Below are 27,327 nucleotides of genomic sequence, written 5' to 3'. Positions count from 1 at the left end.
AGAAAATGACATGATTTTGTTATAATGAACTGCAAACTTATTACGACTACAGCCGCGTACTCACGTACTCACTATCACGTGACTTGCTGCGGAATTACTATAAGGAAGTGACATGATCACGTGTTTCTGCGGATTACTATATAAGGCAATGGCGCAGTAATCACATGTTAGTGAGACGTGAGTATATGGTGTGACAAATAACGTAACCGTACTCAATAGCCTGCTGTAGTTGTAATAAATAACCTTATAATCAATGCAATGAAATGCGGTGAATGTACAACAGCGCAGTGAAACATAGCATATACAGTATTGAAAAAGGACCCTTCCTTTTTGGAATGTACCATTTAGGAATTTAAATTTTTTAAATTGTCAACAAATAAAACTATTTGTTAATAATGTCAACTTCCACTAATATTAAAGATTCAAGTAATAACATTAATTGGTTAAAAAAATTATTAAAAATATTAACTTGTACTAATATCAAAGATTCAAGTGATAACATTAATTGGTTAGAAAAAGAAAAATCAGCAGAGAAGGGTGATGAAGGGTCAATGCATATTCTTGCCTTACAATACTACAATGGTGAAGGAATAGAGAAGGACTTGGGAATGGCCTTTCACTGGTTTCAGAAAGCGGCAGAGAAGGGTCATGAAGAATCAATGCACAATCTTGCCTTTCAATACTATGATGGTGAAGGGACAGAGAAGGACTTGGGAATGGCCTTTTACTGGTTTCAGAAAGCGGCAGAGAAGGGTCATGAAGAATCAATGCACAATCTTGCCTTACATTACAAAAATGGTAAAGGAACAGAGAAGGACTTGGGAATGGCCTTTCACTGGTTTCAGAAAGTGGCAGAGAAGGGTGATAAAATGTCAATGCACAGTCTTGCCTTACAATACTACAATGGTGAAGGGACAGAGAAGGATTAGGAAATGGCTTTTTACTGGTATCAGAAAGCAGCAGAGAAGGGCAATGAACAATCAATGCACAGTCTTGCCTTATTATGTTATGAATATAGTGAAGGAATAGAGAAAAATTTGGAAAAAGCATTTTATTGGCACAAAATGACTTCTGATAATTTTAAATTAACAACTTATGTAAGGAATGCAATCAACCATATATTGATTACAAATGGTGCCAACAATGTAATATTAAACAATTTCAGTAAGATTTTTCAAAATGGACTAGTAAAAATAAATTTATTGATAAATTTATTCAAGAAGCTAGCTAAAAGTAATTATGAAGTTTTAGAATTGATACCTTATAATAAATTGAATAATATTAATTATTATGATAAAGGAGGATTTAGTGAAATTTTAGAGCCATCTGGTTAGATGGACCTATTGATAGTTTGAACTTTGATGAACAACAATGGAATAGATGGACTGAATATGAAGTTATTATTAAAAATCTTAATAATTCATCAAGTTTAAGTGATAAATTTTTAGATGAGCGAGGTATAGTATTTTTATTTATTAGGTACTAATTGTATATTTTATTTTATCTTATAAATTAATAATTTTAAATATTTACTGTATATAGTGGAAACATCATTATAATTGTCAGAAAAAATCATTTTCAAAATTTATTCAATTCTTTGGAATTTCCCAAGATCCAAATAATTTAAATTATGTGATAATAATGAGTTATGCAAAAAAAGGAAGTTTGAAAAAATGTTTAATATAGTTAAATTTAAATGGCAAACTAAATTGCAATTATTGAAAAAAATTATTTCAGGACTTAAAGTAATACATGAATCAGAACTTACTCATTGTGATTTTCATGATGGTAATATCTTAATATCAGATGATTATAATGAAATATATATTATTGATTTAGGATTATGCAAACCTATACAAAATTCTGATGATAAAATTGATAAAGTTTATGGAATTATACCTTATATGGCACCTGAAATATTAAGAAACAACCCTTATACTCCAGCAAGTGATATCTATAGTTTTTCAATGATGATGTGGGAATTTACATCAGGTATTCCTCCATTTAATAATAAAGCTCATGATGTTGAACTTATTTTAAGTATTTGTGAAGGAGATCGCCCTGTAATTATAAAAAATACTCCAAAATGTTATGAAAAAATGCTGGGATTCAGACCCTTCCAAAAGACCAATATAGTAATTATTGAAAATACTATATCTGAATGGCTTAGATGTGTTAATGAATATTATAAATTAAATGGTGAAGATGAACCAAGATATGAAGTTCCTAATATTGATAATCAATTAAAAAATGATATGTATGAATTTATAAAAGCAAATAGTGTTTTGACACTAGAACAAGATAATATTTCTGTTTTACAAACTCATCCACAAGCATATTATACAAGCCGCTTGCTTACTGAAATTTTATATCAAAATAATTCTGAGTGTTTGGATTGTATAATTTGAATTTAAATATAAATTTCTATAATGACTTTATTTATTGATCTCATAAAAAGTTAAACATATTTTATTTGTGATGATAAAAAAAAAAGTATCATTTGTAATAGATATTTTACTTTGTTTAATAAAAAATAAAAAATGTTTATTGTTTAAATAAATTTATTTTTTATTTAAATAAAAGATTAAAAATGGATGCAAATTTGTTTAATAAAGTCAATCAAAATATTAACTTAAAAAAATAATCTGTAAAGGATCCGATTTGTGACAGTTATCAAATTGTATAAAAAAACAAGTTGCCTTAGTCCCTGACAAGCGTTTCTAAACTGTTTAATGTGAGGCAATAACTTGAAATGAATAATACTAATAAATAACTATACATTGTATTAAGAAATGTCAAATTTTGTATTTTAAAATGAATGTTTTTGGTAGTTTGCCAAACCATTGATAAATCCACCATCTAATCCTTTGGATTCGACTTAACATAATACAGATACTGCTGATGACATATTTTTCTTTCTTAAAAAAAAAATTGTAAAGCAGTATGAATTGTATTATTTTTTTTTAATTACTAGCAGTCACTTGTTGCTTCGCACTGGGACCAATGAGTTTGTTTAAATAGAAAAATTTAGTATTATAATTAGGGATGGCAACGGTCACGGTCATTAACCGGTTATGACCAGTCATGACCGTGACCGATATCGGTCGGTCAAAGACCTCTGACCGACCGTTTAACCGACCGTTTGACCGACCGTTTAACCGATCCTGAAAACGTTTGCGAAACGTAATTTAATAAAAAAAATGTTTCGCAAACGTTTTTTTAATTATTTTAATAGAAAACGTTGCGAAAACGTTTTTTATTAAGTATTTCAATTAAATTACGTTTCGCAAACGTTTTCAGGATCGGTTAACCAGTCGGTCAAACGGTCGGTCAAACGGTCGGTCGGTCGGTCAAAGGTTCTTGACCGGTTATGACCGACCGATGACCGACCATGACCGACCGTTGCCATCCCTAATTATAATGTAATACTAAGTAAATTAAAGATGGTTATATATATATATATACACAGCAGTTTTTTGTTTATAATTAGAATTTAATATAGGTAATAATTAGTTAACAAAAAATAACAAAATAATATGTATTAATGATATAAATTATATTTATAATAATGTATGATTTGATGTTTGAGTGTAGAATGAAAATTTTTAAAAAACTTTAATATTATAAAAATACTACAAATATTTTTATTAATTAATTATAAATTTTATAATTTATTTTATATTACGTCAATCATAAACTTATAACCAACTTGGGAAATATTTGAACAATTAAATATATTAGAATCTGTTCATTTCATTTATTATTATTCTTTTGATACTCATTTTACTCAATAAATTATTAATTTAACTAAATCATTTGAATTAAAATCTTTATTCAAAAATCTGGTGTTTATTTAGAAAATTTTGGATATGGATTTGGTTATAATAATCTATTATTAAATTAACAATTTCTGCAAACTATTTATCCAGCATTTAATTTAATTGAAAAACCTTAATTATCTTTCTATCAATGTCGGTCAATTTTCCTATATATTATATTGATTTTTTTAAAAAAATAATAATTTTGTAAATATATTTAATATAATATTTTATTTCTTTATTTAATAATAATAAAAAATTGAAGGAAAAAGAAAAAAAATAAAAAAAAAATTTGGGAAAAGAAAGGATTAAGAAAGCAATCAATTTAAAAAAAGGGAAATTTCTAGAAAAAGGGAATTCGAAAAAAAATAAGTACCGAAAAAAATTCTGAAAATAAAGGACAATATTTTGGCCCCCCCAAAAAAAATAATAATAATACAGAAAAAAAATCAAAAAAATAATATAAAAAAAATTAGTCTTAAAAGACTGAAACAATAGGATTATTTAATAAGAAAAAGAAAAATTTCAGTTTAAAAAAAAATGAAAATTTAAAAAATGGTTTTCTTTTTTTTTAAGAAAAAAACTGGACAAAAAAAAATCCAGGTAAAAATTTTATTAACTGAAATTGGATTAGTTCATATGGATTGAATAATTCTTGACCATAAATAGATCAGGCAGAGGCATGTCATGGGTTTTAATTATATGGCATGGGATTTCAAGTTAATATGGAGACTAATCCAAATGTCAGACAAATTTTTTATTTATATAGATTTGTCATACAAAATTATTAATATTGTTATATATCCATATAATTAAAAACAATCTTACTAAAAAAAATTTTCACACAAATTTATTGACTAAAAAAATCTTACTAAACATCAAAAAAGCCATCTAATCTGATTATAGTACTTGACACAATCCAAAAAAAAGTAAACAAAATTTTTTGGGTTCTATCAATTTTATTAATATGACAGGGAATCTTCATTTACCTATTTCCTGGTCGGTCTCATATTAATAACTGGAAAACAAATTCAATAATCATTTTTTAGAATTTTATACTTAAGACGTTTAAAAGTTTTACTTTGCTTTTATTTCAACTTTTATCATAAAAGCACTAATTACTAAAATTTAATGTGTCTTATAAATATTAATATCAGAAGGATAACATTACTATCCCTATTCCTCACGTTTCCTTTATAGATATGTTTATCAATTTGTACAAAATCGCATAAATTTTTTAAGATTAAATCTTTTTTATTCAAGTATTTATAATATCACTCCCATAAGACCATGAGGTTAGATTTTATTGTGCAAGTATTAGACGTATTAGACATCAATATTGTACAAATCTTGAAATGTTGGGCGAAATACTTAAACATTGTCAATTAGCCAAAATTTTGACATTATTTCTTCATAAATTTGTGCCCCCTATTTTTTTATCTCATAAAAATATCAGCTAGAAGTGGTTAATATTAATTCATCTTATGGTGGTACAGTAATATCTGTTAAGATATCTTAATTATAGATTACTAATTTACCAATCATCATTTGTTTATTATTTAATTGTTAATACACTAATTGAAACCCATTTTAACAGTTAAATTTAATAATCTAAAGATAAACATTTTGTTTAAAGCTTCAGATTTGATTTTTGCGAAGTAACTTAGCTTGAAAAATTAAAAAAATTGTGTGAAAATTCAAAAAAAAAAGTGGAAAAAATGGAAAATTTGCGTGCTATTAAAACATAAATAAAAAACTTTTTCTACTTAATTTTTTTTAAAGAATATAGTAGCAGATTTTCAAAAGTACTGTATATACAGTATATATAATTTAAGGAAAAAATAATTTTTTTTTTTTTAATAACCCATTACAAAGTGAATGGGTGAGTGGCAAAAAAAATTTAAGCTTTATAATCCAATCAAGACCGTCGAGGCGTCGAGTGAATCACTGGTGATCCGAAACTGAATTCACATGACTGCAATAAAAATTGGCATGATATCATCGGACCGGACTCCGTAGGGCATAACATTTTAACTTGTAATGGTTCAAGATGAATTCATACCTAAATTCATGTCAAGTTTTTATAATACTAGCCAATGTTTCATTATATTAATAGTACAGATATTATTCCGGTTATTAACTATACTGTATAACCCAATATTTCACTCGGCAATCTTAAAAATTTTTATTTATTGTTCATAAACGGCAACAATAAACACATGATGGTGAAAATAGAGTTAAGGTAAATGATGAAAAAAAAGTTAAATGTAGCACATGATCCATTTGTGCAAGGCGCGTGCTTTAATACTATTAGACAGTTACATGACATATATTTAATTTCAAAAAAAGAAAATTAATCCTTATAATTTATTCAAGATAGGCCTTTTAATTTAAAATGTTAATAAAATGATGTCTTTATAAATTACATGTAATTACTGCATCATCACGGTTTTTATTTTATCACTTTAATAAACATTTGGTGAAAATTTTAATAAAAGATCAATAAATTCAGATAATTTATTTTTTCAAAAAAAAATTTACAAACTATAAATTCATAATATTATATGACAATAATTCTGATTATCAATACTTTATACTACAACTTCTGATAATCCATTATTAATATGGTTTAATTTTAGTTGTTTACAAATATCATTGCACCTATGATTTGCCAAGAACAACTGATCGATTCCCTCTTTGCCAAAATTAGTTCTTCCAAATCTTAAAGAATCAATACAATGTATTGCTGGATCAGTTAATAAGAACTCATTAGTAAGTTCAATTCCTTGAAGATCACAAACAACCAAGTATCCTTTGGTGTATTCATACGTGAAATGGACAAAAGCTTCAAGAATAGGCCGAAGTTCTGTAATTACACCAGTATTCGCATTAAATCGTTTATATTCCATATTATGAAATTTTGGTTCAATAGTATAATATCGAGTACTAAAGTCAATAGTTCCACAACGTAAAAGTTTTACATTGAGAAATTTTACTTTGGGAAGATTTTTTCCTTTTGCAATCAAATTAAATTCTGTAGAGAGAAAAGATGCAATTGTAGAGATTTCTATCGCCTCAATATACTTTTCAAAAGAATCACTTCGTCCAACATGAAGATATTCTTTTATCACCATTTTTTTTTCTGGACACCTTTCCATATCAAGAGCAAAGTAAGCATATCTTTCAGCACCTGCAGAAAATGGTTGTGGAGCAATCTTAAAGGAGAAACTTCTAGAAAAGAGATTCGATTTGTTGAAATAATTTGGGTCTTTAAGTTCCTTCAAAGTATCAAGAATAGGATACCACATAACTATTCCTTCTTGCAACGGAAGAATAATCCAATCAGGCTCATTTGGATTCATATCAAGTTTTTTTCGTTGTAAAGAATAAATATCCTTGGAGTCGCTTCCAATAGTACTGGTCATTGAAACAGCATAAGTAATAGATGTTGAGGTAGCTTTAATAAATTTTTCAATTAATTTAATTGGATCTCCTCCTATAAGATCAAATACTGGAAATTCTCCAATTATACCACGGAATATTTGAAGCATTTTTTCGGTAGCATCAGTAATTTTTCCAAAAAAGTAAAGGATATTTTTTGATTGCAACTTTTCTAGGACATTTTCTGCGGTTAGGCCATGTGGATCACCTTTTGGATAAGTATCTGCCATATCTGTAAAATTTTTGCCATGTGGTGGATAATCACCAATATGAAGAAGAACACGAGTAACATTTTTCCAATCCATTTTGGTTATTGCTGCATTAAGACCTCCGAGAACATCCTCTGGAGCATCACCACCACCGGAAGCAGGTACACTTTGCAAATATGTTGTAAATTGCTCATATTGGTCGGTAAAATCTAAAGTTAGTAGACGACCTTCTCCATCGATATGATCTCGATAACCACAAAAGCCGACCCGAAGTTCAATGCTTGGATTTGTATGTTTAATGTAGTTTGTCACCTGTAAGATACAATCTCTAGCAGCAGCAATAAAAGGTCTCATAGAACCAGTGCAGTCTAAAACAAAGCAAAGATCAACTTTCATTGAAAGTTTGATGTTATTGAGCGTTTTGGAGATAGCCTTTTCTCGCAAAAATGTAACTTTAGTTTTTAATTCATTTTCTGTATTAGAAGTTATTGTTGTATCAGAATAGAGAGTATCTGCCTCATCAGCATAACGTTTCAAACGTTCTTCAGTGAGATTTAATTTTTCCAAATCAGATGCGAATGAAGAGGGGATAGATGTAGATATCGTATGAGAATCTTTAACCTTTATGTTTATTGGCTTTTCTTCAAAAGAAAAAGTATTTATCTCATCAGCACATATTTTCGGACGTTTTTCAGTGAGGTTTAGTTTCTCGGTATCATTAGAACATGAAGGGGTAATGGAAGTGGTAGTTATAGTATCAGCATTTTTGGCTTTCGCCCGTTTTTTTGATTTTTTTTTCAGACAGAACCACTTTGACATATTTTATTGAATGTTAATAAAAAATAATAAAAATTATTTTTTAAAAAAAAATATAAACGAAAAATTCTAAGGATTTATTCTCAGGATTTATTCTCGAGATTTATTTCTCAGGATTTGAAAATTATTTCCAAATTAGTTAAAATTAATTTCAGAATTTGTTTAGATAAGTTTCCAAATCAATGCAGATAAAAAAGATTGGCGCATGTACAATGATAATGACTTATAAATGATCTGTATGACTAAATAACTCCATATATAGATCCGGACTTCGTCCTCCGGAGTTAAATTTCATTATATTTATAAATATATTTTTTTATTATCATGCCATTCATTATTTTTTTTCTTTATCCGGATGTTAAAAGAAATAGAAGTTATTTTCATAATTATAAATCTACTGTATTTAGTTAATGCGTATAAATTATTGAAATTCTTTTTTTAAACGGTAAAATCATGTGATCATCATCGCAGTAGATGATCAGTAGGATTGATAAATGATTTTTACTCAAGGACTTTTAAATTTTATAAATAATTATTTAAAGTAACTTAGAATGGTAAAATGATTTGTAAGTAGTTTTTTTTAAATCATTTTTTTTTTATTTGAGTTATGAACTGCATGTATCAATAACAACAGTTTTATAATTAATGACTAATGAGTCATTTTAAATGTCACGTTTAATTTGTGTAACAGGAAAACGTGATACGTCTGCGCATGAATTTTAATTCTAACGAAAAAAGTTTGGTTTTTCTTCTCCTTTAGCCTTTTGAAATGATGCGATCGGACGTTGAAATTTTTTTTCACTTTCTTTCCTTTAATTCCAACTTGATTTTTTTTAATATTAAGTATTTTTAATTTTTTTTTTAATCCTGATTTGCTTTTTTAATATTATTAAATATTTTTTTTCCAATTTTTTTTTTTCAAACTTGATTTTCTTTTTTTTTAATATGGTTATATATATATATTTGTTTTTTTTTCAAAACTGATTTTTTTTTAATTTTATTAATATTCATTTTTTTTTATAATTTTTTTTTTTTGGTCTTTTTTTTTCAAACTGATTTTTTCTTAAAATATTTTTTCCCTTTAAAATCTATTTAGTGATATTTTTTCTTAATTGTTTTTTTTTTTCATTCTTTTGGCGTGTATTAAAATAATAAATTGTTGTAAATTTTTCAATTATTAATTTAATTTATGAATTTATTTTAACTTTTTTTTTTGAAAGAAAAAGGAAGTTTGTAGTAAGAAAAAGGTATTCCGATTTTGTTTAATTACGAGCACAACTTATTAAAGTCCAGCCCAAATATCGTAAACTTATACCAAATTTACCGCCTAAAAAAAATTGAGTGTAAAATTGTGCCTGAATTTATTGAGAAACGTCATAATGATATGGAATATTTTTTTGACTTATGTCTTGCTTCATTCAAGAGCGATGATTTTGTCTAGAATAAAATCTTTTCAATCATTTCAAGAAAAATAAAAGAAGTGAAAGAAGCACCCTTTAATAATAAGATGAAAGATAAAATCAAGAAATATTTTTAAGTGAAAATAAAAGGTTGGAAAATCAAATAGTTGAACTTTTGAAAAGAGAAAACGAGAATTAAAAGCTCAAGTAAAAGATTTAATAAATGAAAGTTCGAAACAGGCAATTCTTGGTGATTTAATAAATATATCTGAAATGATGATGATTCACATAATACAAAAAAATTAATTCAAGACATTGAAGTTTTACAAGATATAGATTTCACAATGGTTCTAGGAAGTACAATTTTCGATAACCATAATTGCAATCAAAGGGGTTATGGAATGAACCTGAAACAGAAGTAGAAATATTTATAGATTTTCTAAGCAAGGTTCACATATATAATTTATTTCATATTTTGAGGAATTGCTTATTCGAATCATAAATAAAATTGATTAGTAAATTTATGGTTATTTTAATAAATATTATACTTATTTTATAAATTGTTTTTTATAGAAAATAATTATCAGGTTTCGTACTTGATGATCACGTGAATTATAATCAGAAAAGTATAAATCAGTTAATCAATTGCAAAATAAACTTTCTCTTTCTCTTTCTTTTCTTTTCTTTTCTTTTAATTGTAAAGAATACTAGTATCTCTAATAAATTAAAATTTCAAAAAATCCCTTTTTTTTGATAAAGAAAATGTTCATCCGGATGCAGAAATTGCTATGGATGATGAACTTGAGGAACTGCCAGAAAATAGAGAAACTCAAACGTCAGAATTCACATTGGATTGTCATTTGAATCTTGGGAAATGTCAAAAGGTAGTTAATACATATAGTCTCCAACAAGAGTTCAGTTATAAGACAAGACGAAGTGAATCTGATTATGATGGTATTATAGACGACTTACGTATGAGTATACCAAATCTGGAAAGTATGTCGCGCATGTTTATTTTAAAGTAAACTTCAGTACCATTTTAAATATGTTAAAATAATGGCTCGAATGATTATAGTAGTCATTCGAACCCCGCCCCTTTAGACAAATTTAAAAACCTATTCAAGCGTATAACATTTTCAAAAAGCGCATGATTTCCTTATTAGACCAGAATTTTATAATAATAGTGATGTTGGAGTATTTCCGTCAGAAACAGAAGACATTAATAAACTTCATTCAAAAATATTTGCACAGATGCTAAATATTTCAGATCTTTACATAGCTATTTGAGAGATTTGGAAAGAAAATAAAGATTCTAATCTCAGACAAGATTTTTTACAAAAAACCCATGCGCAGTAAAAAATTCCATGTGCAGCTCAATGTGCAGTTGAAAACTCACACGCAGTCCATACATAGATAAAAAAAACCCATGCAGTTATTTTTTTGCATATTTTTCTTGTAATTCAATAGTATATTCACTTTTAATACTTCTAATGAAATTTGGTTATTTTTTACTTAATAATTGTAATAAAATAATTAGCAAATCGCTGAAAAACTAATCCGATGATAATGCTAACATTAATATAAACGTAACAAATTCATTAGAAGAGATCATTTATATTGTACTTTTATTATATTTTTAATTATACAATATTAAAAATTGTAAATTACATGATACAGTAAAAATCACCCCAGGTGAATTTCACTTCTGGTGAGCATTAAAATAATACTAAAATAAAAGTCAGCAATATAAATTAAATTCAATTAGCCATTGAAATGAGTATGAAAAATTTTATATTATTTATTTTTAATTTTAAGCATTAGAAATGGTTTATATACTTATATTATTATTTTGATAATTATATTTAATAATTGGATAAAAAAAAAGATTTATTTAAATTACAAACTAAGAAACTTGTAAAATATTTACTACTCTAGCCTTAGTGTTTATATAAATATAAAAAACAATTTCTATTGAATACATGTCAAATATCACTTAAATGAATTTTTTAATAATTAGTTAATTTCATCTGTTTGAATATCTAAATAATTAATAAATAAAAATTAATCCATATAAAAAATTTGCAAAATTAGTTTTTCTTTAATACTATATTATATACCTAATTACTCATATCTTTAATTATACAATCATCCAAATCTTCAGTCATACCAGTAGAAGAATAGCTTGCTTGATAAGTTTGTGAATCTTCAATTTCAAGAATTTCATTCAATTTTTTACTAGTAAAATCAAGTAAGCGACTTGTGTAATATGCTTGTGGATGAGATTTGGTAGTAAGATTATTGTTATGTCCAATTGGTGCATTTATAAATTCCATAATATTGCATTTTAATTCTTCATTAATATCTTTAACTTTCACTTTATCTGGACGAAAAATCCATTTATGAATAATATCAAACACTTCTTCAGATGATGGTCTTTTTGACGAATCTTCATTCCAACATCTTTTCATTAAATCTACATAACATTGTGGAGTATTTTCAATAATTTCAGGACGTTCACCTTTACAAATATTTAAACTAAGTTGAAAATCATGTGCTATATTATTAAATGGTGGTATCCCAGATGTAAATTCCCACATAATCATAGAAAAACTATATATATCACTAGCTGGAGTATAAGATTTGCCCCTTAAAACTTCAGGTGCCATAAATGGTATAACACCACAAATATCATATTTTTTCAAAAATGATTTTACAGGTTTACATAATCCTAAATCACAAATATAAATTTTACTCTCATTATGATTTAAAATATTACCATCATGAAAATCACAATGAATAAGATCTTGGTTATGTATGTCATCAAGTCCAGAAATAATTTCATATAACATATATAATTTTTGATTCCAATCACTTTTGATTATTCTTGTTAAATTTCCTCTTAAATTACCTTTGTTTGCATAATCCATTACCGCCATATATTCCAAAGTATTTAGATCTTTTGTAAACCCATAAAAATAAATAATATCATATGAACTTAAACAACTTCTATGATATTTCCACTATAAAATAATAATAATAATATATTAATATAAATAAATTATAATTTAAATTAAAAAATAAACAATATATTATCATACTTCGTTTAAAAATTCATTTAAATTGTCACTTAAATTATTATAACATTTAAGAATTACTTCATTATCTTTATCATCATAAAACCAAATAGCTTTGTATATAGTACCAAATCCTCCTTTATCAAGATATTCAACATTTCTAAATTTATCATAAGGAATCCATTTTAATTTTTTTTCCAAAATAAAATTATCCATAATTGTATTTCCACTTTTTCCAAATCTATAAATTTAGATAGTAATTAATATTATTATGAAAGTTTATATTAAAAATTACACTAAAATTTAAGATTAAAATCAATACTTACTCTAAAATTTAAATAGAAATTTAATATACTATATGTCTTAGTTTTTATATAAGAATATAATAATAACTCATATTTCATTTTTCATAACTTACCAACTAAAATAACAGAAATTTTATATGAAAGAATTCAATTAACAAATAAATATTTATAAATATATAACAATAGAAATAACAAATAACTTACAAGCTATATTATTAAATAATTTTTATAAATAAAGAATTTAGTTAGTTTAAATTATATATAAATATCATATAAATAAAGTAATAATAGAATTAAATAAATAGTAATTTACACCCTATATTATTAAAAATAATTTTTAAATGTTAGTTTAAATTATATGTAAATATTACACCAATAATAAGTAATAATAGAATTAAATAAATAACTTACGCCCTATATTATTAAATAATGTTTAAATAAAAATTCAGTTAGTTTAAATTATATGTAAATATTATATAAATACTAAATAATAATAGAATTAAATAAATTTATAACTTACGATCTATTTAAATAAAGGATTTAGTTAGTTTAAATTATATGTAAATATTATATAAATAATTAATAATAGAATTTAATAAATAACTTATAACTTACCAACTAAAAAAGTTACAAAATAATTTTTTAAATAAAGAATTTTGTTAGCTTAAATTATTTATAAATAATAGAAATAGATATTTACTATAACTTACACCCTAGTATTATTAATTAATTATTATTAGTTAAATATAAATATAATACAAAAGTATTTAATGTAAATTAAGTATATCACTTACAATCTGGTTATTTAAATTAAGAATATAATTGTGAGTTATATAAAATATTAAACCAATAAAATATGATATTATAACTTACTTACCATCTGTAATACAATTAATTAATAAATAATTAATTAAATAAAGAATTTAGTTATTTGAATTTTATGTAAAATAAATAAAATGAAGTAAAGAAATAAAGATTTAAATAACTAATAACTTACTGACTATAGTATTATATTAATCATTAAATAAAATTATTTAATTACATGAAATGTAATAAAAATGATAAGTAATTCTATTATTATTCAATTACAATATAACCTATTAACTTACGAGCTAAATTATTTAATATTATTTTCGTATAATATGTTAGTTTAAATTATATTTTATATGTAAGGTATAATTATAAATAGTATTTAAATGTACTATTTAAAAATAAAAATTTAATATTTTAGCATGTTTAATATACCTTTAGATTCCTTGATACTACTTTTTTCAAATTCCTCAGAGTCACTTCCTTTAAATTCCTCAGAGACACTTCCTTCAAATTCTTTAGTGCTGCTTCCTTCAAATTCAATATTACCAGAAACTAGTTTTATTATATTAATAAATTTGTTTAGAAGTATTATTCTAATTGTATTAAATATTTATACTATATATATGTAATATGTTATTACCTTTATCATTATTGAGAGCCATTACTATATAATATTAAAATTCTCTCTGACTGGAAAAAATAATATTATTATTAAACGCCTTTGTTAGTATAGGTATACTGTATATGGTAATATATATGGTAATAATATATGGCAAGCCGTACTAAGTCAAAAGGTTGATAACTTTTTATCATGTTTTATGATGATTTTTCATCATGTTTCATGATAACTTTTCATCATGTTTCATGATGACTTTTCATCATGTTTTATGATAACTTTTCATCATGTTGACATGATGACTTTTCATCATGTTGATCATATTTTTCATCATATTTTATGATGTTTTTCACCATGTGACATGAAATTTTTTCATCATGTGTTGAATAATCTTCATCATGTTTCCTAATATGAAATTTTAACTAACCAAAAATGTCTTGCCAAACTACTGGTTTTTTGATGTTCAGATTTAGAAAATAAGAAATTTTTTTTTTACAAACTTAGAAATTTACCGATTTTCTGGTATTTTGCCATTACACAAATATATATCACATAAAAAATTTTATCACATCACATTAACAGTATATGAACAAAAGAAAAATAATTCAATAAAAACAATACATATACATAAATGTAGGTTGTAAAATTTTTCGTATGGGAAGAGTTCGTATGGGATATCTTTGATAGAAAATATTTTTTTGAGATTTTTTGAGTTCGTATGGGAAGAGTTCGTATGGGACTTTTTAATAAAGATTTTCTTTTTGTAGGGTTCGTATGGGATATTTTTAATAAAAATTTTTTTTTTTTGAGATTTTCTAAGATTCGTATAGGATATTTTTAATAAATAAAGATTTTTTTTTTAAGAATTCTATGGGATGATAGATAAGTTTTTTTTGAAAGATTCTAGGATATTTCTAATAAAAAAATTTTTTTGAGATTTTCTAAGATTCACAAAATATTTTTGATAATTTTTTTTTTTGAGAGTTTTTTTTGATAATTCATCAAATAACACCGTGAGAACGTTTTTAATGTATAATTCAATAAAAAAAATGTTGCGAACCAATTTTTTATTGAATTATATATTAAAAAACGTTTTTGCTATGCTTTAAATTAATTATTGAAAAAAACATTGCGAATCTTTTTTTTTATTGAATTAAAACATTATTACAATGCTTTTAACAATTATTGAAAAAAACAGTGAACTTTTTTTTATTGAATTATATATTAAAAAACGTTCTCGCAACGTTATTTGATGAATTATCAAATTAAAACAATTTCAAAAAAAAATCTTTATCAAAAATATCCTATATGAATCTTAGAAAATCTCAAAAAAAAAATTTTTATTTAAAATATCCCATACGAACCCTAGAATCTCTCAAAAAAATGCTTTTCTATCAAAGACATCCTCCCATATGAACTCTAAGAAAATCTCAAAAAAAAAATCTTTATCAAAAATATCCTATATAAATCTTAGAAAATCTCAAAAAAAAAATTTTTTATTTAAAATATCCCATCCCTATAAAAAAATTGGATACGTTTTTTATAAAGTTTTTATATAATTTTTTTTTCTTTAGAAATAACGTATCATAATAGGATACGGAAAAATGCACAATTCTGTATCACTAAATATATGGTTTGGATACAGAATTTGCACAGAATTCATATGGAATTTACATGATTTGATCACTGATTTTATCACAAAATTTATACGATTTGGTCACTGAATTTACTATTTGTATTACAGTTTACTATAATTATATTTACATAAATCTAATTTTACTTTATTAAATTAAATAAAAAATAAAAAATAAACAAAATACAAATACATTATGAAAATTCCCTCCTCATTAAAACCACCTATTGCAACCAAAATTATCTATAAGTTCAGGTTCATTTGGAGTCAAACAACCTAAAAAAAACAAAAAAAGAAACATAAGAACGTCTAACTTAATTGGAAACAAAATCCCCCTTCATATATAATATCTGCAATCGTCCAAGTCACCAAAGGTCAGCATTCCTACAAAAAAAGAAAGAGAACTCCAGAATGTCTGACCTACATAAATGAAAAGAATTATGGAGTATCTGATGAAAAAGAAACCAAAACAACAAAATAAATCCAAAACTAACCTACAAAAAAAGAAGACTCTGAAGCAACAAAACTGAAACAACCTACAAAAAGAAAAGAATCTGAACCCAACTTACAAAAAAAAAAATGAAATTTAAACTGACCTAAAAAAAGAAAAAAATCTTGAACAATCCTACAAAAAGGAAAGGAAAAGACTCCCAAACTGATCTACAAAAAAGAAAAAAGAAACTGAATCTTCTCACAAAAAAAATCTGCTGGCCTATGAAATAAAAAAAGGGATAAATATAAATAAAAAAGAAAGGGGAATAAAGAATAAATCAAAAAAAGAAATATTTTTTTAAAAAGAGGGTAACGAAGTTAGGAAAGTTAAAAAAAATTTTTTTTTTAAAGAGACGACGTCAAAGTCAGAAAAATAAAAAATTTTTTATAAAGAGGAAATAGAAATAGAAAGAAGAAAATTTTTTTTAAAAAAAAAGAAGAGTGGGAATAAAAGAATAAAATCAAAAACAATTTTTTTTTTAAAGGAGAGTGATGAAAAAAAATTTTTAAAGTGAGGTATGAAAAAAAAATTTTTTTTTAAAAGGAGGGTGACGAAAAAAGAAGAAAAATTTAGAAAAAATAACAAAAATAAGACAAGAGAAAAAGAGAAGGAAGGGAAGACAGAAAGGAAGATCGGAAGATCAAACTCATCAAAGTAAGGGTTTATATAAAAAACAAAAAACGTATCATAACAAACAATAAATAATCACGTGATCTCGTGTTATGATACGAGATTTTTGTAAGATTATTTTCTAAAAATATTAACTGTTAAGTTTAAAAATTCCGTATGATTAATTTTTTCCGTATACACTTCATATACATTAGTTTTTTTAAAAATGTTCAAAAATGAATTGCTTATTAAATATACGGAATTTGTATACGGAATCTATAGAAACGTACATAAAATGTATACAAAACGTATCCTTTCTGTATACATATTTCTTATAGGGCATACAAACTCAAATAAAAACTCTTCTATCAAAGACATCCTCTCATATGAACTCTAAGAAAATCTCAAAAAAATTTCTGTCAAAGACATCCTCCCATATGAACTCTAAGAAAATCTCAAAAAAAAAATTTTTTATTTAAAATATCCTATACGAACTCAAAAAAAAAACTCTTCTATCAAAAGATATCCTCTCATATGAACTCTAAGAAAATCTCAAAAAAAAAAAAAATTTTATTAAAAATATCCCATACGAACCCTACATAAAGAAAATCTTTATTAAAAAGTCCCATACGAATTCTTCCCATACGAACTCAAAAAATCTCAAAAAAAATATTTTCTATCAAAGATATCCCATACGAACTCTTCCCATACGAAAAATTTTACAACCTATATTTATGTATATGTATTGTTTTTATTGAATTATTTTTCTTTTGTTCATATACTGTTAACGTGATGTGATAAAATTTTTTATGTGATATATATTTGTGTAATGGCAAAATACCAGAAAATCGGTAAATTTCTAAGTTTGTAAAAAAAAATTTCTTATTTTCTAAATCTGAACATCAAAAAACCAGTAGTTTGGCAAGACATTTTTGGTTAGTTAAAATTTCATATTAGGAAACATGATGAAGATTATTCAACACATGATGAAAAAATTTCATGTCACATGGTGAAAAACATCATAAAATATGATGAAAAATATGATCAACATGATGAAAAGTCATCATGTCAACATGATGAAAAGTTATCATAAAACATGATGAAAAGTCATCATGAAACATGATGAAAAGTTATCATGAAACATGATGAAAAATCATCATAAAAACATGATGAAAAGTTATCAACCTTTTGACCAGTACGGCTTGCCATAATAATATTCATGTAAAATTCATTATGCGCAAAAATGTTGATCATAAGTACAAGCATTACATGTATGACAAACAAATTTTGCACATTTGGAATAATATCTTCATCAAGCCTCATTGTTGTAGAGGTTAGAACCGGTTAATGTTAATTAGTTGGTTAACCAGTTAAGACGGTTAACCAACTAAGAGGTTAACCAGTTAAAACTATTTTGACCATAAATCCATAATTCTGGTCAGATTTACTTAATGCGGCCCAGAGATGGTAATTTCAGTCATTTGTCCCCAAACTCAAAGTTTTAATACCAAAATTTTCCTATTTATTAATAATGGAATTAATCATCTTTCAACTAAATGCATTAGTAAAATAAAATCAAAAATTGGTACAATTTTCAGCAAAAAAAAATTTAAAATATTTTTCATATTAACTGGTTAGGCCCTTTGTTAATATGTTACGTAAAAAATTCAGTTATAAAGATACAAATAAACAGTTCACTATTCGAAATCATTATTCTCATATACCACAAGCTAATGATTATATTGGTAATACAGTTAATTCACGTTTGATTTATTCAACTATCAAGGAACCAATACTAAACCATTCTCGAAGAGCAAATTTATCTACTAATGAAATTGATAATATTTACAACTGATGGAATAAATTATTTGAATGAAAATCAGAACTATAAGGATACTCTTATTGAAGAATACCCACCAGATGATGGATATGCTACCGATTCAGATAATTTGGAATCACAAAAAGAAAATTTCGAACGGTTACAAAATAAAAGGTTAGAGGAACGAAATATAAACGGTATCTAATAATTAAAAAAAAAATTAATTATATTAAATATAAAATAAAAAAAAATATATTAAAAAGAAATGTTAAAAGGCATTTCTATTAGAAAAAATAAATTCAAATGTAAGTTTCACAACAAAATGTTGTGAGACTTACCGTCTCTAAAGTCCAAATCGCCTACTGAAACTTAATAAGGTGGGAAAAGAGAGAGGAGAAAATTGGAAAGAGAGAAAGAAAAGGTGCAGGAAAAGAATGAAAGAAAGGTAAGAGAAAGTGAAAGAAGAGAAGGGAAGGGTGAAAGAGGAGAAGGGCTAAATCGGAAGAGGAAGGAGAAGGCGAAGGAAGGGGAAAAGGAGAAAGAAAGGGCGAAAGAAAAGCCAAAAGAAATAAAAAAAAATTTTATATACTGCGGCTGCACCTACACTGAATATCATGTGATATACAGTATGTGATACACATAATACGTGATACACTGATACACGAATAGACGAATAGTTGAATAGTCGTAATATAAAAGTAACATTTATAAAAGCCTATTTTTTTTATATTTAAAGAATACTTAACGTAGGAATCCTTAAGGATCCAGTAATTTATAGAATCCTTAAGGATCTTTATAATTCACATAAGGATTTTTAAAGATTCTATAAATTGCTAGATCCTTAAGGATTCTAAGATAATTATTTAAGGAATCTCTCTACAGCCTAAAATTTTACTATGATAGTATTATAAAATAAAAATAAAATTAAAAAAAAACTCTGAAACTATATATTAAGATTAAAATTAAAAAAGAATTAAAATCAATTACATTAATAAGGATAAAATTAAGAAAAACCATGATAGGATTAAAAATTTACCAATAAATTTTTATAAAAAAAAAATTCAAGCTAAAATTCTCAATACTCTTACTTAAATAAATTATTTTCAATAAAATTTTCTACCAAAAGGCTTCTAAATGAAATTTTCCATCAAAAAAAGACTCACATATAAAAAATTTTCAACCAACAAAATTGTCAAAAAAAACTACCCTATTAAAGATAAATTTTCTAATGAAATTCTCATCAAAAAAAAATATCTCCTATTGAAGAAAATTTCTAATGGAAATCCTCCCCAATTAAACAAAATTCTTACCTATTAAAAAAATTCTCAAAAGAATTACTATATCAATAAAACTTCCCTCCCATTAAAAAAAATTCTTTACCGAAATTCTCTATCAAAAAAAAAAATCTTCCTGTTAAAAAATTTCTAACGAAATGATCTATCAAAAAAAAATCTTTCCTATTAAAAAAAAATTCTCTAATTAAATTAATGAAATTCTCCACCAAAGAATATTTTCACCTAGTATTAAAAAAAATTATCAAAAGAAATTCTTTATCAAAAAAAGCTCCCTCCTATTAAAAAATAATTCTTTAATGAAATACTTTATCAAAAAAAAAAAATCTCCCTTGTAAAAAAAATTTAATTTCAATGATTTAATTTAATACATAATACTTTTTTTGTTATCTTTTTTCGTGTTTAAAAAGGCGATACTATCAAAGTCGTAATATGTTTAAACCCCCAGATAATCGGTAAGACGCTATAAATGGAATCCAAAAGGATTTGATTTCCATAAATGGAAACCATTGTATGATCAACATAGAAAACAACAAGAAGACATGTTGTACAGTCGGTACACCATACCAGATAGATATTCCTTGTGATCAACATAATGCATTATTATTGCCATATATACCCGTAATTAATTTACTAATTTACTGTCCAATTAAAAAATTTAATAATAATAATATATAAAAAATAAATAAATAAATAAATAAAAAGATATTTTACTCTATCTTTTCTAGTTAGGAAAATATAACAATGGCTTATAGAAATGATAATGGTAAAAATCATATATAACAAGAATATTTAATAAAATTAGAACTATAAAATTTTTAACAAATTTACAATATAATAAACTCTTATTATTTTTCACTTCTATTTAAATTGCTTATTGAAGAATCTAAAGGAAATAACACAGAAGAATTCGGAGAAAATATTATTGAAAAATTTAAAGGATGTAGTATTGAGGAGTCTAAAGGTATATTAAACTAACTGAGATATTAAAATACTATCTATAATTATACTCTATAAAATTATACATATAATTTAAACTAACTATATATAATATAAAATTATATTAAATAATTCAGCTCGTAAGTTAATAAGTTATTTAGTTACTTATAATTAAATAATAATGGAAATACTTATTTATTATTTTATGTAAACTTAATAATTCAATTAATAATTAATAATACTATAGTTAGTAAGTTATTCAGTTATTTAAATCTTTATTTTTTTTTTACATAACATTCAAATAACTAAATTCTTTGTTTAAATAACTATTTAACAATGTGTTATATTACAATTATATTACAGATGGTAAGTTACAATATATATTATATTCGTTTATTTAATATTTTATATAACTTAACTAATTATATTCTCATAAATAACTAGATTGTTAGTAATACATTTAATTTACAGTGAATACTTTTATATTATGTTTATATCTAACCAATTAATAATTAATAACACTACAGGGTGTAAGATATATCTATATTTCTACTATTTATATAATTTAAACAAACTAAATTCTTTATCATTTAAAAAATTATTTTGTAATTTTATTTAGTTGGTAAGCTATACGATATTTATTTAATTCTATTATTACTTATTTATGTAATATTTACATATAATTTAAACTAACTAAATTCTTTATTTAAAATATCATTTAATAATATAGGGTGTAAGTTATTTATTTAATTCTATTCTTACTTATTTATGTAATATTTACATATAATTTAAACTAACTAAATTCTTTATTTAAAAAATTATCTAATAATGTAGGGCGTAAGTTATTTATTTAATTCTATTCTTACTTATTTTTACATATAATTAAAACTAATTAAATTTTTTATTTAATATTTGTAATTTTATTTAGTTGGTAAGTTATAAGTAATTTGTTTAATTCTATTTTTACTTATTTATATAATATTTACATATGATTTAAACCAACTAAATTCTTTGTTTAAATAGATCGTAAGTTATAAGTTATTTATTTAATTCTATTATTAGTTTATTACTTATTTATATAATATTTACATATAATTTAAAACTCTTTATTTAAATAGAACGTAAGTTATAAGTTACATTCAACCCCCTCTATAATCACACCCCTTGAGACCACCCAATGGCGTGATTATAATGAAGATTAATCCAGTACTCCCATATATAAATGAATATGCAATGTAAAAATATGCTTAAAATTATTTATCTGTTAAAGATATTATGGAATATTTTGAAAAATAAAACTTTTCCTACCATTGAGTTCAGAGTGCAGACTACATAGAACATACTTTATTGGTCATTACATCAAATAACGTGATTTATGTGCTTATGCAGGGAATTTTATATATATTTATTATAATATGGGACTTACAATTGGTGTGATTGTACTTATAACTAATAAAGTGATTATAGAATGGGTATTTTAGATATATAAAAATTGGGACAAAAATGGTTGCCTTAAGAAGGAGAGTTCTTATATAGAAGGTGCCTATAAACTGAGGGGGTTGACTATATTTATTTAATTCTATTATTACTTATTTATATAATATTTACATGTAATTTAAACTAACTAAATTCTTTATTTAAAAATTATTTAATAATGTAGGGAGTAAGTTATTTATTTAAATCTATTATTACTTATTTATATAATATTTACATGTAATTTAAACTAACTAAATTCTTTATCTAAAATTTGTAGTTGGTAAATTATAAGTTATTTATTTAATTCTATTATTACTTATTTATAATAATTTAAACTCTTTATTTAAATAGATCGTAAGTTATAAATTATTTATTTAATTCTATTATTACTTATTTATATAGTATTTATACAATTTAAACTAACTAATTTTTTTATTTAAAAAATTATTATGTAATTTTATTTAGTTGGTAAGCTATAAGTTATTTACTAAATTCTATTATTACTTACTTATATAATATTTACATATAATTTAAACTAACTAAATTCTTTATTTAAAATTTGTTATTTTATTTAGCTGGTAAATTATAAATTATTTATTTTATTCCATTATTACTTATTTATATAATATTTACATATAATTTAACCTAATAAATTCTTTATTTAAATAGAATGTAAGTTATAAGTTATTTATTAATTCTATTCATATAATATTTACATATATATAGTTTAAACTAACTAATTTCTTTATTTAAAAATTATTTAATAATATAGGGAGTAAGTTATTTATTTAATTCTATTTTTACTTACATATAATTTAAATAACTAAATTCTTTATTAAAAAAAATTATTTAATATATAGAGCGTAAGTTATTTATTTAATTCCATTATTACTTATTTAATGTAATATTTACATATAATTTAAACTAACTAAATTCTTTATTTAAAAAATTATTTAATAATATAGAGTGTAAGTTGTTTATTTGATTCCATTATTACTTAATTATATACAATATTTACATATAATTTAAACTAACTAAATTCTTTATTTAAAAAAAATTATTTGTAATTTTATTTAGTCTGTAAGTTATAAGTTATTTATTTAATTTCATTATTACTTATTTACATATAATTTAAACTAAGTAAATTCTTTATTTAAAAATTATTTAATAATATAGGGAGTAAGTTATTTATTTATATATATTTACATATAATTTAAACTAGCTAAATTCTTTATTTAAAATTTGCAATTTTATTTAGTTGGTACGTTATAAGTTATTTATTTAATTCTATTATTACTTATTTATTACATAATATTTACATTTAACTAAATTCTTTATTTAAATAGATCGTAAGTTCAGTCATAAATCATTTATTTAATTCTATTACTACCTATTTATATAATATTTACATATAATTTAAACTATTATTTAAATAATATAGGGAGTAAGTTATTTATTTAATTCTACTATTATTACTTTTTAATATAATTTTTACTTATAATTTAAACTAACTAAATTCTTTATTTAAAAAATTATTTAATAAAATAGGGGGTAGGTTATTTATTTAATTCTATAATTACTTACATATAATTTAAATTAACTAAATTCTTTATTTAAAAATTATTTAATATATAGAGTGTAAGTTATTTATTTAATTCCATTAGTACTTATTTATATAATATTTAATATAATTTAAACTAACTAAATTCTTTATTTAAAATTTGTAATTTTATTGAGTTGGTAAGTTATAAGTTATTTATTTGATATAATATTTAAATACAATTTAAACTAACAAATTCATTATTTTGTAATTTCATTTAGTTGGTAAGTTATAAGTTATTTATTTAATTATATAATATTTAATTTACTTATAATTTAAACTAACTAAATCTGTTATTTAAATAGAATGTAAGTTTTAAATTATTTATTTATTTCTATTATTGCTTGCTTATTTATAATATTTACATATAATTTAAACTAACTAAATTCTTTATTATTTTGTAATTTAATTAGTTGGTAAAGTTATAAGTTATTATTATTTAATTCTATAATTATTTATTTATTTAATATTTACATATAATTTAAACTAACTCAATACTTTATTAAATAGAACGTAAGTTACATTATGAGTTATTTATTTAATTCTATTATTACTTTATAATTATATAATATTTAAACTAACTAAATTCTTTATTTAAATAGAACGTAAGTTATAAGTTATTTATTTAATTTCTATTATTACTTACTTAATATTTACACATAATTTGAACTAACTAAATTCTTTATTTAAAATTTGTTTATTTAGTTGGTAAGTTATAAGTTATTTATTTAATCCTATTTTTACTTATTACATATAATTTAGACTAATTAAATTCTTTATTTAAATAGAACGTAAGTTATAAGTTTTTTGATTCTATTATTACTTATTTATATGGTATTTACATAAACTAACTAAATTCTTTATTTAAAAAATTATTTAATAATATAGGGAGTAAGTTATTTATTCAATTCTATTATTACTTATTTATATAATTTTTACTTATAATTTAAACTAACAAAATTCTTTATTTAAAAAATTATTTAATAATATAGTGAGTAAGTTATTTATTTATATAATATTTACATAATTAATGCTGTAGCTTATTGGGCAATGTCCAATTGATTTAATTGATCATTGGACATTCAATTGGACAATTGGACATATATCCAATTGGATGTCTAAATGTCCAATTGAACAAATTCCCAACACTGGATCTGGCTATAATTTAAACTAACAAAATTATTTATTTTAAAAAACTATCTAATAATATAGGCCGTAAGTTATTTAATTAATTTTATTATTACTAATTTTTACTTTATACTAACAAAATTTTTTTATCTAATATTTGTAATTTTATTTAGTTGGTAAGTCATAAGTTATTTATTTAATTCTATTATTACTTATTTGTATAATATTTGCGTATAATTTATATAATTTAAACTAACTAAATTCATTATTTAAATAGATTGTAAGTTATAAATAATTTATACATTCAATTCTATTATTACTTATTTATATAATATTTACATATAATTTAAACTAACCAAATTCTTTATTTAAATAGATGGTAAGTTATAAGTTATTTAATTAATTCTATTGATACTTATTTATATAATATTTAAACTAAATAAATTCTTTATTTAAAAATTATTTGCAATTCTATTTAGCTGGTAAGTTATAAGTCATGTATTCAATTCTATTATTACTTATTTATATAATATTTACATATAATTTAAGCTAACTAAATTCTTTATTTAAAAAATTATTAATAATAAAGGGAGTAAGTTATTTATTTAATTCTATTATCACTTAGTAGTTATATAATTTTTACATATAATTTAAACTAACTTAATTCTTTATTTAAAAAATTATCTAATAATATAGAGAGTAAGTTATTTATTATTACTTATTTATATAATATTTACATAATCGCTGCTGCAAGCTTGTTGCTCTGAGCTATAATTTAAACTAACAGAATTTTTTATTTAAAATATTATCTAATAATATAGATCGTAGGTTATTTATTTAAATCTATTGTTACTTATTTATATAGTATTTACATAAAATTTAAATTAACTAAATTATTTATTTAAAATTTGTAGTTGGTAAGTTATCAGTTATTTATTTTATTCATTTATATAATATTTACATATAATTTAAATTAACTAAATTCTTATTTAAATAGATGGTAAGTTATAAGTTATTTATTTAATTCTATATTACTTATTGTTATAATATTTACATATAATTTAAACTTACTAAATTCTTTATTTAAAAAATTAATTAATAATATAGGAAGTAAGTTATTTATTTAATTCTATTATTATTTATTTATATAATATTTGCATTTAACTAAATTCTTTATTTAAATAGATTGTAAGTTATAAGTCATTTATTTAATTCTATTATTACTCATTTGTATAATATTTACATATAATTTAAACTGACTAAATTAAAAATTTTATTTAGTTGGTAAGTTATAAGTTTTTATTTAATTCTATTATTACTTATTTGTATAATAATTGCATATAATTTAAACTAACTAAATTTTTTATTTATATAGATTGTAAGTTATAAGTTATTTATTTAATTCTATTATTACTTATTTACATAATATTTGCATATAATTTAAACTAACTAATTACTTTATTTAAAATTTGTAATTTTATTTAGTTGGTAAGTTATGACTGAAGTTATTTATTTAATTCTATTATTATTTTTAATATAATATTTAAATTCTTTATTATTTAATAATATAGCCTGTAAGTTATTTGTTATTTCTATTGTTATATATTTTACTGTTAATTGAATTCTTTCATTTAAAATTTCTGTTATTTTAGTTGGTAAGTTGTATAATATATGGTTATTACTTATTATTATATATATTTGTACAAATACTAAAAACAAATATCATACTAAATTTCTATTTAATTTTTAGAGTAAGTGTTGATTTTAATCTTGTAACTTTAATATAAACTTCAATATAATTTTAATTATTTAAATTTATAGATTTGGAAAAAGTGGAAATGCAATT

At 22.7% G+C, this 27,327-nt stretch overlaps 5 protein-coding genes across 5 annotated transcripts; 3 read left to right on the top strand and 2 right to left on the bottom strand.

Annotated features, from left to right (window-relative positions):
• Positions 1 to 395: 395 nt before the first annotated feature.
• OCT59_009723 (uncharacterized protein) lies at positions 396 to 929 on the top strand (the record flags this gene model as incomplete). The annotated part of the gene is made up of 1 exon (XM_025331046.2): positions 396 to 929. The coding sequence occupies one exon, from the start codon at positions 396 to 398 to the stop codon at positions 927 to 929; it is 534 nt and encodes a 177-aa protein (XP_025187652.2).
• Positions 930 to 2,099: 1,170 nt separating this feature from the next.
• OCT59_009722 (uncharacterized protein) lies at positions 2,100 to 2,408 on the top strand (the record flags this gene model as incomplete). The annotated part of the gene is made up of 1 exon (XM_025329506.2): positions 2,100 to 2,408. One exon carries the CDS (start codon positions 2,100 to 2,102, stop codon positions 2,406 to 2,408), a length of 309 nt encoding a protein of 102 aa, XP_025168007.2.
• Positions 2,409 to 6,310: 3,902 nt separating this feature from the next.
• Positions 6,311 to 8,355, bottom strand: OCT59_009721 (uncharacterized protein). The gene has a single exon (XM_066132549.1). It carries the CDS (start codon positions 8,285 to 8,287, stop codon positions 6,410 to 6,412), a length of 1,878 nt encoding a protein of 625 aa, XP_066000184.1. The 5' UTR covers positions 8,288 to 8,355; the 3' UTR covers positions 6,311 to 6,409.
• A 2,117-nt stretch (positions 8,356 to 10,472) lies between these two features.
• On the top strand, positions 10,473 to 10,971 carry OCT59_009720 (uncharacterized protein; the record flags this gene model as incomplete). Its single annotated transcript, XM_066132548.1, has 2 exons — positions 10,473 to 10,680; positions 10,829 to 10,971. The coding sequence occupies 2 exons, from the start codon at positions 10,473 to 10,475 to the stop codon at positions 10,969 to 10,971; spliced, it is 351 nt and encodes a 116-aa protein (XP_066000183.1).
• Positions 10,972 to 11,801: 830 nt separating this feature from the next.
• Positions 11,802 to 12,974, bottom strand: OCT59_009719 (uncharacterized protein; the record flags this gene model as incomplete). The annotated part of the gene is made up of 3 exons (XM_066132546.1): positions 11,802 to 12,202; positions 12,593 to 12,704; positions 12,783 to 12,974. The coding sequence occupies 3 exons, from the start codon at positions 12,972 to 12,974 to the stop codon at positions 11,802 to 11,804; spliced, it is 705 nt and encodes a 234-aa protein (XP_066000182.1).
• Between the last annotated feature and the right edge of the window lie 14,353 nt (positions 12,975 to 27,327).

Source organism: Rhizophagus irregularis, chromosome 18 (assembly GCF_026210795.1).
Source record: "Rhizophagus irregularis chromosome 18, complete sequence".
NCBI lineage: Eukaryota > Fungi > Glomeromycota > Glomeromycetes > Glomerales > Glomeraceae > Rhizophagus > Rhizophagus irregularis.
Note: the sequence above shows the minus strand (reverse complement) of the source record. Positions and strands in the feature narration are given on the sequence as shown.